Source organism: Mesoplodon densirostris, chromosome 17 (genome assembly GCF_025265405.1).
Source record: "Mesoplodon densirostris isolate mMesDen1 chromosome 17, mMesDen1 primary haplotype, whole genome shotgun sequence".
Lineage (NCBI taxonomy): Eukaryota > Metazoa > Chordata > Mammalia > Artiodactyla > Ziphiidae > Mesoplodon > Mesoplodon densirostris.
The window spans coordinates 50,681,578-50,695,301 of NC_082677.1; the positions used below are offsets into that span (position 1 = coordinate 50,681,578).

At 37.0% G+C, this 13,724-nt stretch overlaps 1 protein-coding gene across 7 annotated transcripts in view; it reads left to right on the forward strand.

Moving 5' to 3' along the window:
- Positions 1 to 13,724, forward strand: part of SCEL (sciellin) — a 136,255-nt gene that overhangs the window by 95,586 nt on the left and 26,945 nt on the right. For all 7 annotated transcript variants that reach the window (XM_060079861.1, XM_060079862.1, XM_060079860.1 and 4 more), the window contains 4 exons: positions 1,893 to 1,943; positions 3,102 to 3,164; positions 6,889 to 6,948; positions 7,095 to 7,154. In XM_060079861.1, coding sequence (XP_059935844.1) covers positions 1,893 to 1,943; positions 3,102 to 3,164; positions 6,889 to 6,948; positions 7,095 to 7,154 — 234 coding nt within the window. The remainder of the gene's footprint in view (positions 1 to 1,892; positions 1,944 to 3,101; positions 3,165 to 6,888; positions 6,949 to 7,094; positions 7,155 to 13,724) is intronic.

Sequence of the window (13,724 nt, forward strand, 5' to 3'; positions counted from 1 at the left end):
TATAACAAGACTACAGGCTGAATTCAGCCTGAGGATCATAGTTTGCTGACTCCTGGACTAAACAGTATTTCCTGTGGGTGAGTGAAGAGGATCAACTCTGAATGTACTTGGAACAGCTTCTGAAACAAAGCCTCCCTTGCATATCTTGTTTTATTCACTTTATGGTTGGACCAAAGATTTTATCATTCTTTTATCTGATTATTTAGTGCTAAATTGTCCTTAGATTTTGTTCACTAAATAAGAGCATAATGCATTGCCACTGTCTGAGGGTCAGGTACTGAATCCAGAGACCATGTAGTACTTCATGTTACAGATAAAAGAGTCAATGAAAGACAGCTATCCCTTGTCCCTCATCCACGATGACTTAGTTTGTAAAGTGAAGATGGCCTTAATGATATGACCTTTCCTGTGCAGTGTGTGAGCCTCGTTTCAGTACCCACCCTCTGCCATGTATTGCATTAGGTCATGTGTCCATCTCTTCTACTTGGTAGTGAAATTTTTGAGTTCAGAGAATACTTATTAGCTGTATAATCTTGGACACATCGTTTAAACTCCTTTAAGCCTCATCTTCTTTATCTGTAAACTGGGGATTGTAAGAATTAACTTCTTCATGAATTACCAGAAAACTTATATGCTAGCAAGCTTATGAAGCACTTATTCCTCAAGTACTTATTAGATATTATCTATTGGTATTATTACTGTTACTGTTTTTCTTCATTGTTGCATCCCCATTGCACCACTCAATGCTTAGTTCAAAGAAGATACCAAAGAAATTATGTTAGGTTGAATTTTATGAAATTGTGACATTCAATAATTTTTGATCCACAAGAGGACAATTTCATATAGTTCAATATAATAGAACGCAATAATTTACATGGAAGGCTATGTACATGATAAAATTAGTTTATAGGTTAATCCTAAAGATTAGTTCAGTGATATAAGCCTTTCCAGTCTTTTTTCTTTTCAGGATGTATAACAAATTGTCCAATAATTGCTCAAGTAAAGGTATATCAAATTAGGCATCTTGTTCAGGCCTTCTGGTGTTAGCGTTGGTATGAAGGCCCAGTACGATAACAGAAATGTCTCTTTAGAGCTATTATTGCCTATTTGTTTAGAATAAAAGCAAGTTATATAATCTGAAGTCTTCCTTGTTCTGACTTAGCATTGCATGAAGCATGATTCTGAACTGATTAATATCTTGGAGTAGCCTGAATGTTACATATTAATATTATGTATATTACCTCCATACCTTAGAATCAGGAAATAGCCTCTTTTTAAAAGAATCCCAGGTTTTTGTTTTGTTTTGTTTTGTTCTGAGGGGAGGGAAGCAAGGAACACGTGCAAATGACGAACAATTAAAATTTTTCTCTTGTTCATTACAATCTTAAAAAATATTCTTGGAAAACAAGGAGTTTAAGAGCAATTTAAATTTGAGGTTGTCTTAAAAGAAATAAGAATAAAACTAAATTAAATTTTCATATATATGTAGTTGTGTAAGAAATGAATTGATAATAGCTACCTGCTTTTACAGAGGGCTAAAAAAATAACTCAAGGGCCTCCCTGGTGGCGCAAGTGGTTGAGAGTCCGCCTGCCGATGCAGGGGATACGGGTTCGTGCCCCGGTCTGGGAGGATCCCATGTGCCGCGGAGCGGCTGGGCCCGTGAGCCATGGCCGCTGAGCCTGCGCGTCCGGAGCCTGTGCTCCGCAACGGGGGAGGCCACAACAGTGAGAGGCCCGCATACCGCAAAAAAAAAAAAAAAAAACTCAAGTAAGATGAAGTTTTGAATTAACAACAATCACTTGATTCATTATTAAGATTGAAAAAAAATGTACAAATTGTAATTGATTTGACTTGATTTTACCCCTTTATTGAAATTTACAACATTTTTTAGGAACCAGGATCTGAACAATCTTATCGAAGTGACTCCCTCAGCAAAAAAAAGGTAAGCTTATTAAGATTATTGAAGACTCATGAGCAAGTCTTCAATTTATGCCCCAGAATAAGATTATTTGGCTAAGGACATTTGAAAGGGGACATAAAAAAATGAGAACAAATTGATTTGTTGTGTGTAATAATGGTAGATAGATTTTTTCTTTTATTGTGTTGCTTCAATTTATTACATTATAATATTGTTCAAATTGTAATATTGAAGCTAATTCTGTTTAATGACTATTTGAGAAATTCACTGGACACAACAGTAGCCTAAGTAGGTTATTACTGCAAGTTTATAGTAAATAAATTATAAGTTCATAAAACTGAATAAACCAAAGAATATTGGCTTTCTTCTCTTTCACAAACCCAAGGATTAATAAAAATTAAATGACTCTTCAGAAAGTTGGTGACATAACATTCTAATACTTGATTAGAATATTTCTACATGATTTTGATTATATTCCTATCTTCTTGAAAAGTTAAGACCCATCGTTCACTGGAGCAAAAGTTAAGAAAAGCGTAACAGAGTAACTCCAAGCTACCTCTCAAGATTATTGTGATGATAATGTTGGTGAAAAACATTGTGCACATGTAAGGAATTATTATGAATAGAGAGAGGAAGGATGTTAGCAGAAGGGAGCATGTGGTTTGGGGTCCAGCTATGGTTTCAATCCTAGTTCACCCTCAGTCATTTCTTAGGAATCTGGCCCCAAAGAGGGTCTTAATTTCTATGAAACTCAATTTATTTATAAAGAGAGAATGGTAATATTTAACTCAGTTGTTTTGAGGATTTAAAAAAGATAACTAATGGGCTTCCCTGGTGGCGCAGTGGTTGAGAGTCCGTCTGCCAATGCAGGGGACATGGGTTCGTGTCCTGGTCCGGGAAGATCCCACATGCCGCGGAGCGGCTGGACCCGTGAGCCATGGCTGCTGAGCCTGCGCATCCGGAGCCTGTGCTCCACAATGGGAGAGGCCACAACAGTGAGAGGCCCACGTACTGCAAAAAAAAAAAAAAAAGATAACTAATATATATAAAGTAGAAACTCGGTAAATTTATCAGTTTTTGTCTAGGATCCCATGGAATGATTCACAAGCACCAGAAGAAACAATGCCAGCCATTGTTTCTGATTTCCAACTGAATTTGACCTTTTATTTTATTTTGTTTTAGCAGTGAACAAGATCTTGATGAACTTATTAACATAAGCCCCAAAGCTGTCAGAAACACAGCCGGGTAAGAGAAGGATGTGATTTATTTACTTTGCTTTATTTCTCCTTAACTAAGTACAATTTGAATATAAATGACTTGTAATCATTCTATGGGCAAACTGAATATAAATCTTGAAAAGTCATCACAATTTTTATATGTCCCTGAAAACTTAGATATCTATTTGCTAATGAAAAGAAAGGCAGCTCAAGTAAAGCAACTGAAGGGAGTGATTGGGGTAGAAACATAGCTAGTCTATGCCCTGTTTATGTTTTGTAGTATTGATATTAATACCTTTGTCAAGTAAAGCAATTGAAGGGAGTGATTGGGGTAGAAACATAGCTAGTCTATGCCCTGTTTATGTTTTGTAGTATTGATATTAATACCTTTGTCTCTGGATTTGGTTAAATTTATTAATAATAGTTAATTTTTTTAAAAGAGCTGGACACCTCATTAGTTATAAGCAATACCATTCACCTCATTTTCAGAGGGTGTTTCCTGGTAGTCGGTGGAAATTTTATGAGGTTCATTATTTCTTAGATGGTTTGCTGCTCGCAGCAAAGTAATGGATCTAAAATTTGATAATTCTTTAAGTAGTATCTATAATGATGAAAATGAAATTCACTTTTTGTCTCTGGTTATATGAAGATTTTTATATCATTATACACTACTATTATATATATGTACATATATATTTATATATACATATTTAAGAATGTTTTTATGATTTCACCTTTTTGAGTTTAGCTGGTACATACAAAAATTGCAAAATTTTGGAGATGGAAGGAAGGAACCTCAGAAAACTCTTAGCCCAGTTACTATGAACACTTGCAAGCCACTGTTCCAGTCAAACCTATTCTATTTACAGAAGAGGAAATTAAGACTCAGAAAGGTTAAGTGATGTGACCAGTGTCACAGAGAAAACTAGTGGAAGACGAATAGTAGTTCTGTGATCGGTTAGGCGGTGAATAATTACTGAGCACCTACTGGGTTTGAAGCTTACAACTAGGTATCATTAGGTGCACATTAGGTATAATTATAGTCTGTGGATGCCAAAAAGAGAATTCAGTAGACATACTCAATCTTATTAACAGCAAGCAATTATCATAGATTAAAGCTAATTATGTACTGGGGGCAAAGAGATGGGACTCCAAGACAATAATAGGTTGTCAATTTAATATATTACATTTTGGGACGCTTATGTACTGCTTGCTGAATATAGAATGTATTGTCAGTGAGTTGCATTTAAAAAGAAAAGGAGACATGAAGTAGCTAATTTAATAAACATGACAGGCAGTAAAATTCACATTCATAGGTTCCTAGGAGTAGAAGATGTTAGAGATGGGCAGAGGCTTAGAGATGAACAAATCCAATCTCCCAATTCTACAAATGAGAACACTGAAGTATTCGGGGCAAAAGTCTCATAATCTTCTGTGAGTTCTTCCAACTCCCAGCCCCACTCCTGGTCTTTAAATCACAGCATGGAGACTTTGATCTTAAAATAGGTGAAAGTTGATTCCGTACTTCAGGAAATAGTGGAAACTATAAAGCTAGGACTTTTGCTCTTGCCATGGGACAGCCTGGAGATGTTCTCTACTACTTTCACAGGGTCACTTGAAATATTACTTCACAGTCTTTGAAGTGACAATGGCACAAATTTGTGCCAATGACCGCAAAACACTTTACAACTTTTGAACTACATGAAAATAATAATAGCTAAATATTTCAATGTATCCCTATATCCTTAAAGCAAAATAAATGAAAGCAGTAACTTGAGTAGGGAAAATGTTACAGTTTTCCTGGATAAAATTTAGATATAAGATTCCTGTGTTTGTAGGATCCAGGGTCTGAAAAAAGTGTCTATAAGTTTTCAATTCATTAAGTTGCATGATGCTATCAGTCAAGGCAATTCAGGACTAATACTGAGATCCTTGCTTTATTGACACAAGGTGTCGTCTTTTTAAGAGAAGTGGTAAAACATAGCACGTGTTTATATATATGTTTTCTAAGCTAGTGTTTCTCAAATTGTGGGTCACATCCCATTAAATGGTCTTGTAATTAATTTAGTGAGCGGCAGTCAGCATTTTTTCCCAGTTAACTAGAGTGAAATAGAGTAGAAAACATGAGAGTTCTTACGTAGTGGGTGTCTTATTTTGTGAAATTTATGTTTTATTATGTGTGTGTGTGTGTCTGTCTGAGTGAAAACAGAAAGTATTGGGCTGTGATGTAAATTGTATTTTTTAATGAGCTCTGTGATGTAGTAGTTTGAATAACACAGTTCTAAGATTTGGAATGAACCAAGTTTTCTGTACTGAGCAGAACAGTAAAAACGGGAGTTCTCATGTTTGTGTTTGCATTTTTTTATGCAGCTTGCTCTTAATTATGCTGGTTGGTGAATATTATATGTAGTTACACTAAAATATTGTGATTGATTTTATGTATTAAAAGGTTGTGGCTTTTGACATATTTCCTCTACAAAGTTTTATTTTTTGTACTTTTTATTCTTTTAATGTATGAAATTATCCTCATTTTAAAGATCGTCTTTCAGGCACAATTTAACTTTATAACAGGTTTTTGTAATCAATTTATACAAGAAAATTTTATTTTGGATAGTTCTCATATGTTTATCATTTCTTTGATAGTGTTTGTAGATACAAGTTGATTATCTTTAACTGAGAATATTACTACTGAAGATAATTCAAAACAGTAAACATTCATTTAGGGGCTTTCTGTCTACCATGGAGATCTGAGAACAAGGATGAAGAGATCAAACTCAGTGAAACCATGAGCTGGGAAGCAAATTCTATGGAAAGGCTTAGGGGTTGGGGAAAGAAATGCAGACCTTTTTCTCAGACTTTGATGACTAACCTCTAAGTGGCTCTCCTTCAGTTCCTAGCCTTGTATCAGTCTTTTTGAAGAGTAAACCATACTTTATTTTTATATAAGGGAAAAGGACTTTTGGGGGGAAGGAGGTACAGGCAGGTAGCTGCTAAAATTTACTGAAAACAGGTGTTATCAATCCCAAGATTTCTTGCTATTGTGGGCTCTTCTTTGAATAAATATTATAAAGCGGTTTAGAGGAACACGTTGAAAAATCACTACTTTCCAGCCCTTAGAAGCAAAGTATTATACAGAGGCAATGAGTGATAGCAAACCAGGTGGGAGGAAATACTGTTCTCTGACCGGGGAAAGAAACTGATAGGGTTTCAACTAGGAAGTGGACAGTTATCAGATTATGTCCCTAATTTACCATGATTTCAGCTTTTTAAGTCATGGTAGAGGAAAGAAAAGTCACAATTTTAATGGACTACTGGAACTCTCTTTGCCAAGACTTATGTTAAGTATAATCCTAGTTTGGGAGTTTCTTATTTTTTTTTAAATGGTATATTTAGCTGGTGAATATGATTTTTAAAATATCAAGGACCTTAGAATCAGTTTGTATCTTCATACTGTTAAAACATTCCAGAGTAAAAGTGGTCAATCATGAGATGTTTGCTGTGAACTCTGAGTTAGCATGCCCTTGTAGATGGGCTCTGACAATAAGCGTGTGAAGTCAGAGTAATTCTTCCCCTGATCCAACATAATTAGTCCTCCCTGGATTGGTTTGAAAATTTATTTCAAGGGGGTTCTATGCCAAACCAATATGTCTTATACTAAATGATAAACTAGCTAATCCCTTCTTCCAATTCCAGCCAACTTAAACCTGTATTATCTCTAACAAAAGCCACTTTAATTTTTTTTCCATTTGAAGAAATCAAGATCTTGATAAGCTCATCAAAGTGAATCCTGAAACTGTCTCCAACAACCAAAGGTAATAGAACTGTATTAATTTTTGTGCTTTGGGTAGGAAGAATGTTTTGTTTTACAATTATTTCAAGCACATTTATAACCTTAATGATCTTACCAAAAGAATTTATTTATAATTAACCTGCTCGCTTTTTATTTTTCTTTTTAAAGAAACCAGGATCTCAACAACCTCATCAGAGTGAATCCTGAAGTAATCAGAAGCAATCAAAGGTAATCAAATAAAAATAGTCATTTCACGTTCTCATGTCTGTTGCCCCTGAGTGGAGTAGATTTATTATATTACTTTATAGACCTAGCACAAACAAAACAACCTATCACTAATTGGAGTTTATTTTTTTCTCTTTTGAATAGTCAAGCTTTGGACAATCTTATTAAAGTGAAACCTTTACCTCTCAGAAATACTAAGCGGTGAATGACTTTGCCTAACTATCTTGACATGTTCCCAAGGTTCTAGGTTAGGATTTTCCTTTCTTGTTCGCTTTCTTGCTTTCTTTCTTCTCTTTTTTTAAAAGACGGTTTTCGTTTTTCTTGAGTGTTCAAATGAGCACACATTTATAACCCGTGTGTTTCCTGTCAACCGAGAACATGCTACACTCTTCTGGAATCAGTTGCACTCTTTTGGACTCAGTTTTGTATTTCTAATTTTCACGAAGACAAGTTAGGGTTTGTTGCCTATAGGAGATAGAGTATCAGGACTGATATGAAAAATGAGTGAAATTAAATAAGAGGAGAACATATTTTGGACAAGCTGGACCAAATCGGTGGTTTACACAGATGCCTACAGAGCATTGGAGCATTGGAAAGGATGCTCAGTCTTCAAAATTACAGATCCACAGCTCATGTGGGCTCACAAAATATTCCAGCAGATTTTAACCTTGAACTTCCATTTTGAGTTTTGTAAATATCTTATAATTCACTATCTTTATGTCATATCTTTCACCAAAAGAGCTGATTGATAATGCACCAGAGTGCGTTGTATGAGAAGCCCAGATTGCTCTGCTGACCTGAAATTTTGCCATAATAAATATATAGCTGGGAATTAAAGTCTCAATATTCTGGGATGAAGAAAGCAAATTAACATATGGAAAAGTGCTTTGAAGCCACGGGGAGAAAGAGGATTGTGTGACATGCTCATCAGCCTAAATCTTATGTCTTTTTGTTTTCTACATTAGTGGTTCTTTTTTTTTTTTTTTTGGAATATAATTGCTTTACAATGTTGTGTTAGTTTCTGCTGTACAATGAAGTAAGTCAGCTATATGTATACCTATATTCCTTCCCTCTTGGACCTCCCTCTCACCCCTCCCCCCCCATCCCACCCATGTAGGTTGTCACAGAGGACCGAGCTGAGCTTCCTGTGCTTTATAGCATGCTCCCACTAGCTATCTGTTTTACACATGGGAGTGTATATATGTCACTCCTAGTGTTTTAATTTGCCTTTTCTGTTTGTGTGTTTTTTTCACAAGGTTTTGGGGTGTCTGAGGTAGGAAGGTACCAAGGCAATTGAAGAGCAATTGCTAATTAGAGAGCAGTATTTATTGAACACCTCTGGTGTGCCTGGCAATTTATATACATTTAATCCTCACAAAAACCAACCCCATGAGAAATATATTCATGCATGCTATTTTATAGAAGAAGAAACTATAGTTCAAAGACATAAAATAAACTTCTCAAGAAAGAAAACACATCCTGGATCTAAACCCAAGTCCTTCTGATGTCACTACAGGAAGAAGAACAAAAGATCGGGAGCAAAAAATCCTCAGATTTACCCCTTCTTTCTGTCCTTTATTCTCCCAACAGTCCCTTCCTTTCTAATTCCCCTCCCACCCCTGCAGTTAAAGGACAATTAGATACACTTTTTTTCTAGAGAATTATTGTGGAAATGACAGAGAGGAGAGGAAGATTTGTCTTATATTTTCTAATAACTGAAATAATAGCGGACTTTTGGTGCCGACCCTGCCACTGGTAAGCGTATGGACATATCTTTTTTTTTTTTTTTTTTTTTTGCGGTACGCGGGCCTCTCACTGTTGTGGCCTCTCCCATTGCGGAGCACAGGCTCCGGACGTGCAGGCTCAGCGGCCATGGCTCACGGGCCCAGCCACTCCGCAGCACGTGGGATTTTCCCGGACCGGGGCACGAACCCGTGTCCCCTGCATCGGCAGGCGGACTCTCAACCACTGCGCCACCAGGGAAGCCCTGGACATATTTTTGATAAGTAGAACCATTTCTTCAGAGTGGTACTGGTAGGGGCAGATTTTTATTTTTATTAGTAACAGTTTTAGGAGGTTCCCAACCCGTGTTGGAAGTGGTTAGGTTTAACAAGTACGTATGGAATAACTAACAGTGGCTACTGTAGCCAACTTCTCCCTTAGTGGCTGTTTCCATAAACTGTAGCGCCCTCTGTCTCTCTCTCTCCCCCACGCCACTCCGCTCCTGTTCCCGCCTTCCTCCACTCCCTCCCTCCCTTTCCCCTTCTTCTGACTTTTGCCTCCTTCCCTTCCTCCTTCTGCAAATGCACTATGTTGACAGATAATGGTAACTTTCTCATAAGAGTTTTGCCTTTTGTTTATTAGAAGAGGCTAATTTCATAAAAAGTAATTTGTATTTCAGCAACTCCTAACAAAGTATCTATAAGAAGAGGACATTTTCCTTTTACAGATAGGATTACTATAAAAAAGAAATTTAAAAATATTGACCATCAGTTGTTTTCAGATGGCAACCTTATTTTAAGGATTTATTTTTAAACTTTTTATTGAGGTATAGTGGATGTATAATATGATACAAATTCAGGTATATGATATAGTGATTCACAATTTTAAAGGTTATACTCCACTTATAGTTATTATAAACTATTTGCCATATTCTCCATATCATAGAATATATCCTTGTAGCTTATTTTATACCTAATGGTTTGTACCTCTCAATTACCTACCCCTATGTTGCCCCTCTCCCCCTTGCCTCTCCCCACTGGTAACCACTAGTTTGTTCTGTATATCAGATGGCAGCTTGATCCACAAATCTAACCTAAGTGATGTCTGACTATTCTTTAGTAGTTACACTAGATTTGATGATAATCAGCCAGTATATTCAAGAATTACTGCAGAACAAACAGGAAAGACTAAGCTGCCTATTTGAAAAAAGTGACTTCATTTGATATGTTCAGTCACCTGTATCTGCAATGTATTTATGTGGCCCACTTGATTTTAATGGCTAAAGAGAGGGGGCATTTTAACATGACTCCCAGCAGGAATAACAGCCACAAGGCACTTTTACATGCAATTCCATGTGACAGGAGCGCTGATTATTTAATAGTATAACAGCAGTGAATCAGAGTTCCTTTTATGTGACTCTGCTGACATTTCCAGCAGCTGTATATTTAATTCACAGTTAGGGGTGGAATAAATTTCAGTCATGGATCAAAATGTAACCAGGTGTCCCTGTGCTCTTTCTAGGAACACAACAACTTGAAAAAACGCAGATGTGTACAGAATTTTCATTTATTCAGGGAGAAACTGTGAATTTTAGCAATGACATTCACATTTTCATGAACTAACATTAAAGGGGGATATTCAATTATCGGTAGCCTATAAACTGCTGCTCCCACATAAAAGATTGAAAAACATCTAGTGATACAGGTCTTTACAGTTAGAAAAGGCAACCTTCATCTGAAGCAGAAAAAATATTCTGAACTATTTGTAGTATTATACGTCCATCTTTATAAGGGCTTCCTATTTGCTAAGACATACCTTGTTATATCCCAATAAGAGTAGGTTTCCTCCCTATCTTCCTATCACGTATTTCTCATACTTCTGCTCAAGACAGAAAGCTGGAGGTGGGAGGTAACCTTGACCCTTTCCATTGCTTAATTCCCCATAATCAGTAGGTCACTCTGGATGCTTCTGCTAGTTATCTCAGGAACCGAGACATTTCATCATCCCAACTGCTACTATAGCCCAGCTTACTGTTAAGTCTCCTCACTGGTCCCTCTGCTGTCTCTGGTACCTTCTGCCCTTCAGTCTGTCTGCCACACTGTAGAGTGATCTTCTAAAAACACAAATCTGATCCTGTCCTTCCTCTGATGAAATCCTCCAGTGGCTTCACATTGCCACTGGACAACAGTGTACCCCTTAACCTGGTTTCCAAAGCTCACCATGAAGTTGCCTCCACAGGCCTCCCCAGCCCCATTCCCTATGCTCCACCCACAAGCGAAGCCCACCCACACACCCCCTGACATGAACACGCCTCGCTCCTATGTCATCGCTGCTGCATGGATAACTGCTACTTATCCTTTAGGTGTCAGCTTAGGTGTCTTTTACTCAGGCTCTGGGAAGCCCAACCTGACCCGTCACTTCTGCATCAGGTCCTTCTGGATGTTCTCAAGCTCTCTGTTCTTCTGTCCTATGATATTTGTCTCTTGGAATTATTATTTAATAATCTCTCATCAACTATTGGATTATTTAAGGGCAAAGATTGGATCTGTCTTGTTCATGTCTTTACCTACAATTCATGGCACAATGCTTGGCATGTATTAGGTGCTTAATAAATATTCTCTGAGTTACAAAGCTAAATTTCAAAACTAATCAAGACCTGTGATCATCCAACTAGACAAAGCCCATTGCCTTATAACTCTAACACTCTGAGCCCCATGAGTGAAACTAGACTGGAGGGATCTGATACCCTACGACTGGTCTCCTTGCTTAAGCCAAAGACTCTATTTTGAAATGTAATCTCAATGAACCATGGTGAATTAGAGCCACTGAAATTCTTGGTCACATTTTATATTTAAAATACCTAAATTGATCATTTTCTCTATGGACCTGTTAATTTCTTTAATATAAAATCTTTAAGACTCCCTCACTGAAACAAATTATAAAAATATGTAAAGCTGGGACCATTTTGCAAATTCAATAGAGTTGAAGAATTATAGCAGTTATCTCACTGTGTTCTACACTTCCTTCAGAGAGAGAAATATTCCTTTGAACTAAAGCTTAAAGCCTTAGTTTTAGTTCTTGGCATAAAAGAAGTACCATAGTAAATATTCTATGTGGAGGTTTTTAATTTTGCAAATGTGTTTGATACTCTGCAAAAACGATGTAAGTGAGCTGGGGAGAGAGAAACATATTGCAGCATTTGATAAATACCTCCCACACCTTCATAAGAGAGGAAGAGCAGTTGAGAGTGAGCTGATAACTCTCTCTCATGTAGAGCATATCCTAGGAAAAGTTGTGTTATAAGAGACATAATAAGCCTTGGTCCCCAGAATCTCTATTTTTGTTTCTTTAATCTGCTCTGTAAGGGAGTATTATATTCCTTAATGGGGCAGTAGAAAATAATTTACATGATTATAACATTGATAAATGCTTATATTCAAAATGTGTGCTATGACTCTACATAACAGATAACTCATATCTTCTCCCAAACATTGTGTAGTCTATGTAAAGAAAAGCATTTTCAGTTGCTATGGTTAACAAGATTTCTTTTTAGCATTCCTCTCTGTATCCACAGAGAACTGCTGGTTTTTCTTGAAGTTAATTCCAACTGCTCATAAAATCACAAAATTATAAGGTCTTCCACTGAACTGCCACAGAAAAGGTTTGGAATCAAGCCTTTGTTTGACCCTGCAGCATTTGGCTGGGCTTCTATAAAAATCTGTTTTTCACACTTTGACTCACAGCTCTTCATCTTCTACTACAGTGTAAAAGACACGATAAGATAGATGTAGTCTTAATTAAAGAATGAAAATTTATTTTAACATTCTTCAACTTGGGAAGTTTATGGGCAATCTGAACTTCTTTTATTGGATCTCCAAATATAGCTGATGACATCAATCAGGGTGAACAACCAGAGCAAATCCACATTTTGTACTTTTCATGATCTGGAACTTTTAATTTTGCTTTAAATATTAGTATAAAATATTCAGAATAAAATCTTATAATCCACTCTACCAAACTTGATATGTGGCACTGTTTAGTAGAAACAGCAAAAATTCTATGAAACCCCTAATAACATGGTTTACTCAATGATTCACAATTATATCCCTTTGGGAGTGTGCTTCTTTAAAGGCAAGCATACGTTCCAATTTTGAGTTATCTACCTACTGTGGTTGGATTTGCAGGATTCTGGTTTCTCCTCCCTGCTTAGATCTAAATCCATTTCCGCTCTCCCTCACGATAGCTAGGGTCCAAAAGACTTGAGTACTGGGGGTGAGGAGGTGGGGTGGTATAGGCAGATCAAAGATGCAGTATCTGCAGCAGCCAGGAGTGGAAAGTACCAGAACAAGTGAGGGCATCCAGCAACAGGCTGAGATACTAAACATAATCATGTCATGAGGGCAGAAGCAAATGTGTATTTGGTTGCTAGGGCTGCCATAACAAGAACCACAGCCTGGGTGGCTTAAAAGAGAAATTAATTTTCTCACCGTCTGGAAGCTAGAAATCCAAGATCAGTATGTCAGTAGGGTTGGCTCCTTCTGAAGGTCCAGAGGGAAGGATCTATTCCAGGCCTCTCTCCTTGGCTGGTAGAGGGCTGTCTTTACCCTCTGTCTTCACATTGTTATCCATCTGTGTGTGTATCTGAGCCTAAATTTCCTCTTCTTATAAAGATACCAATCATATTGGATTAGGGCCCACCCTAATGACCTCATTTGAACTCGATTTTTTCTGGCGTTAGGACTTCAACATAGAAATTTGGTGGGAGGGCAAAATTCAACCCCTAAGGAAATGTCCCAAAATAAGGAAACAAAGCCCTGGTTGGGAGCTGTGTGAAAAAAAGGGAAGAAATAT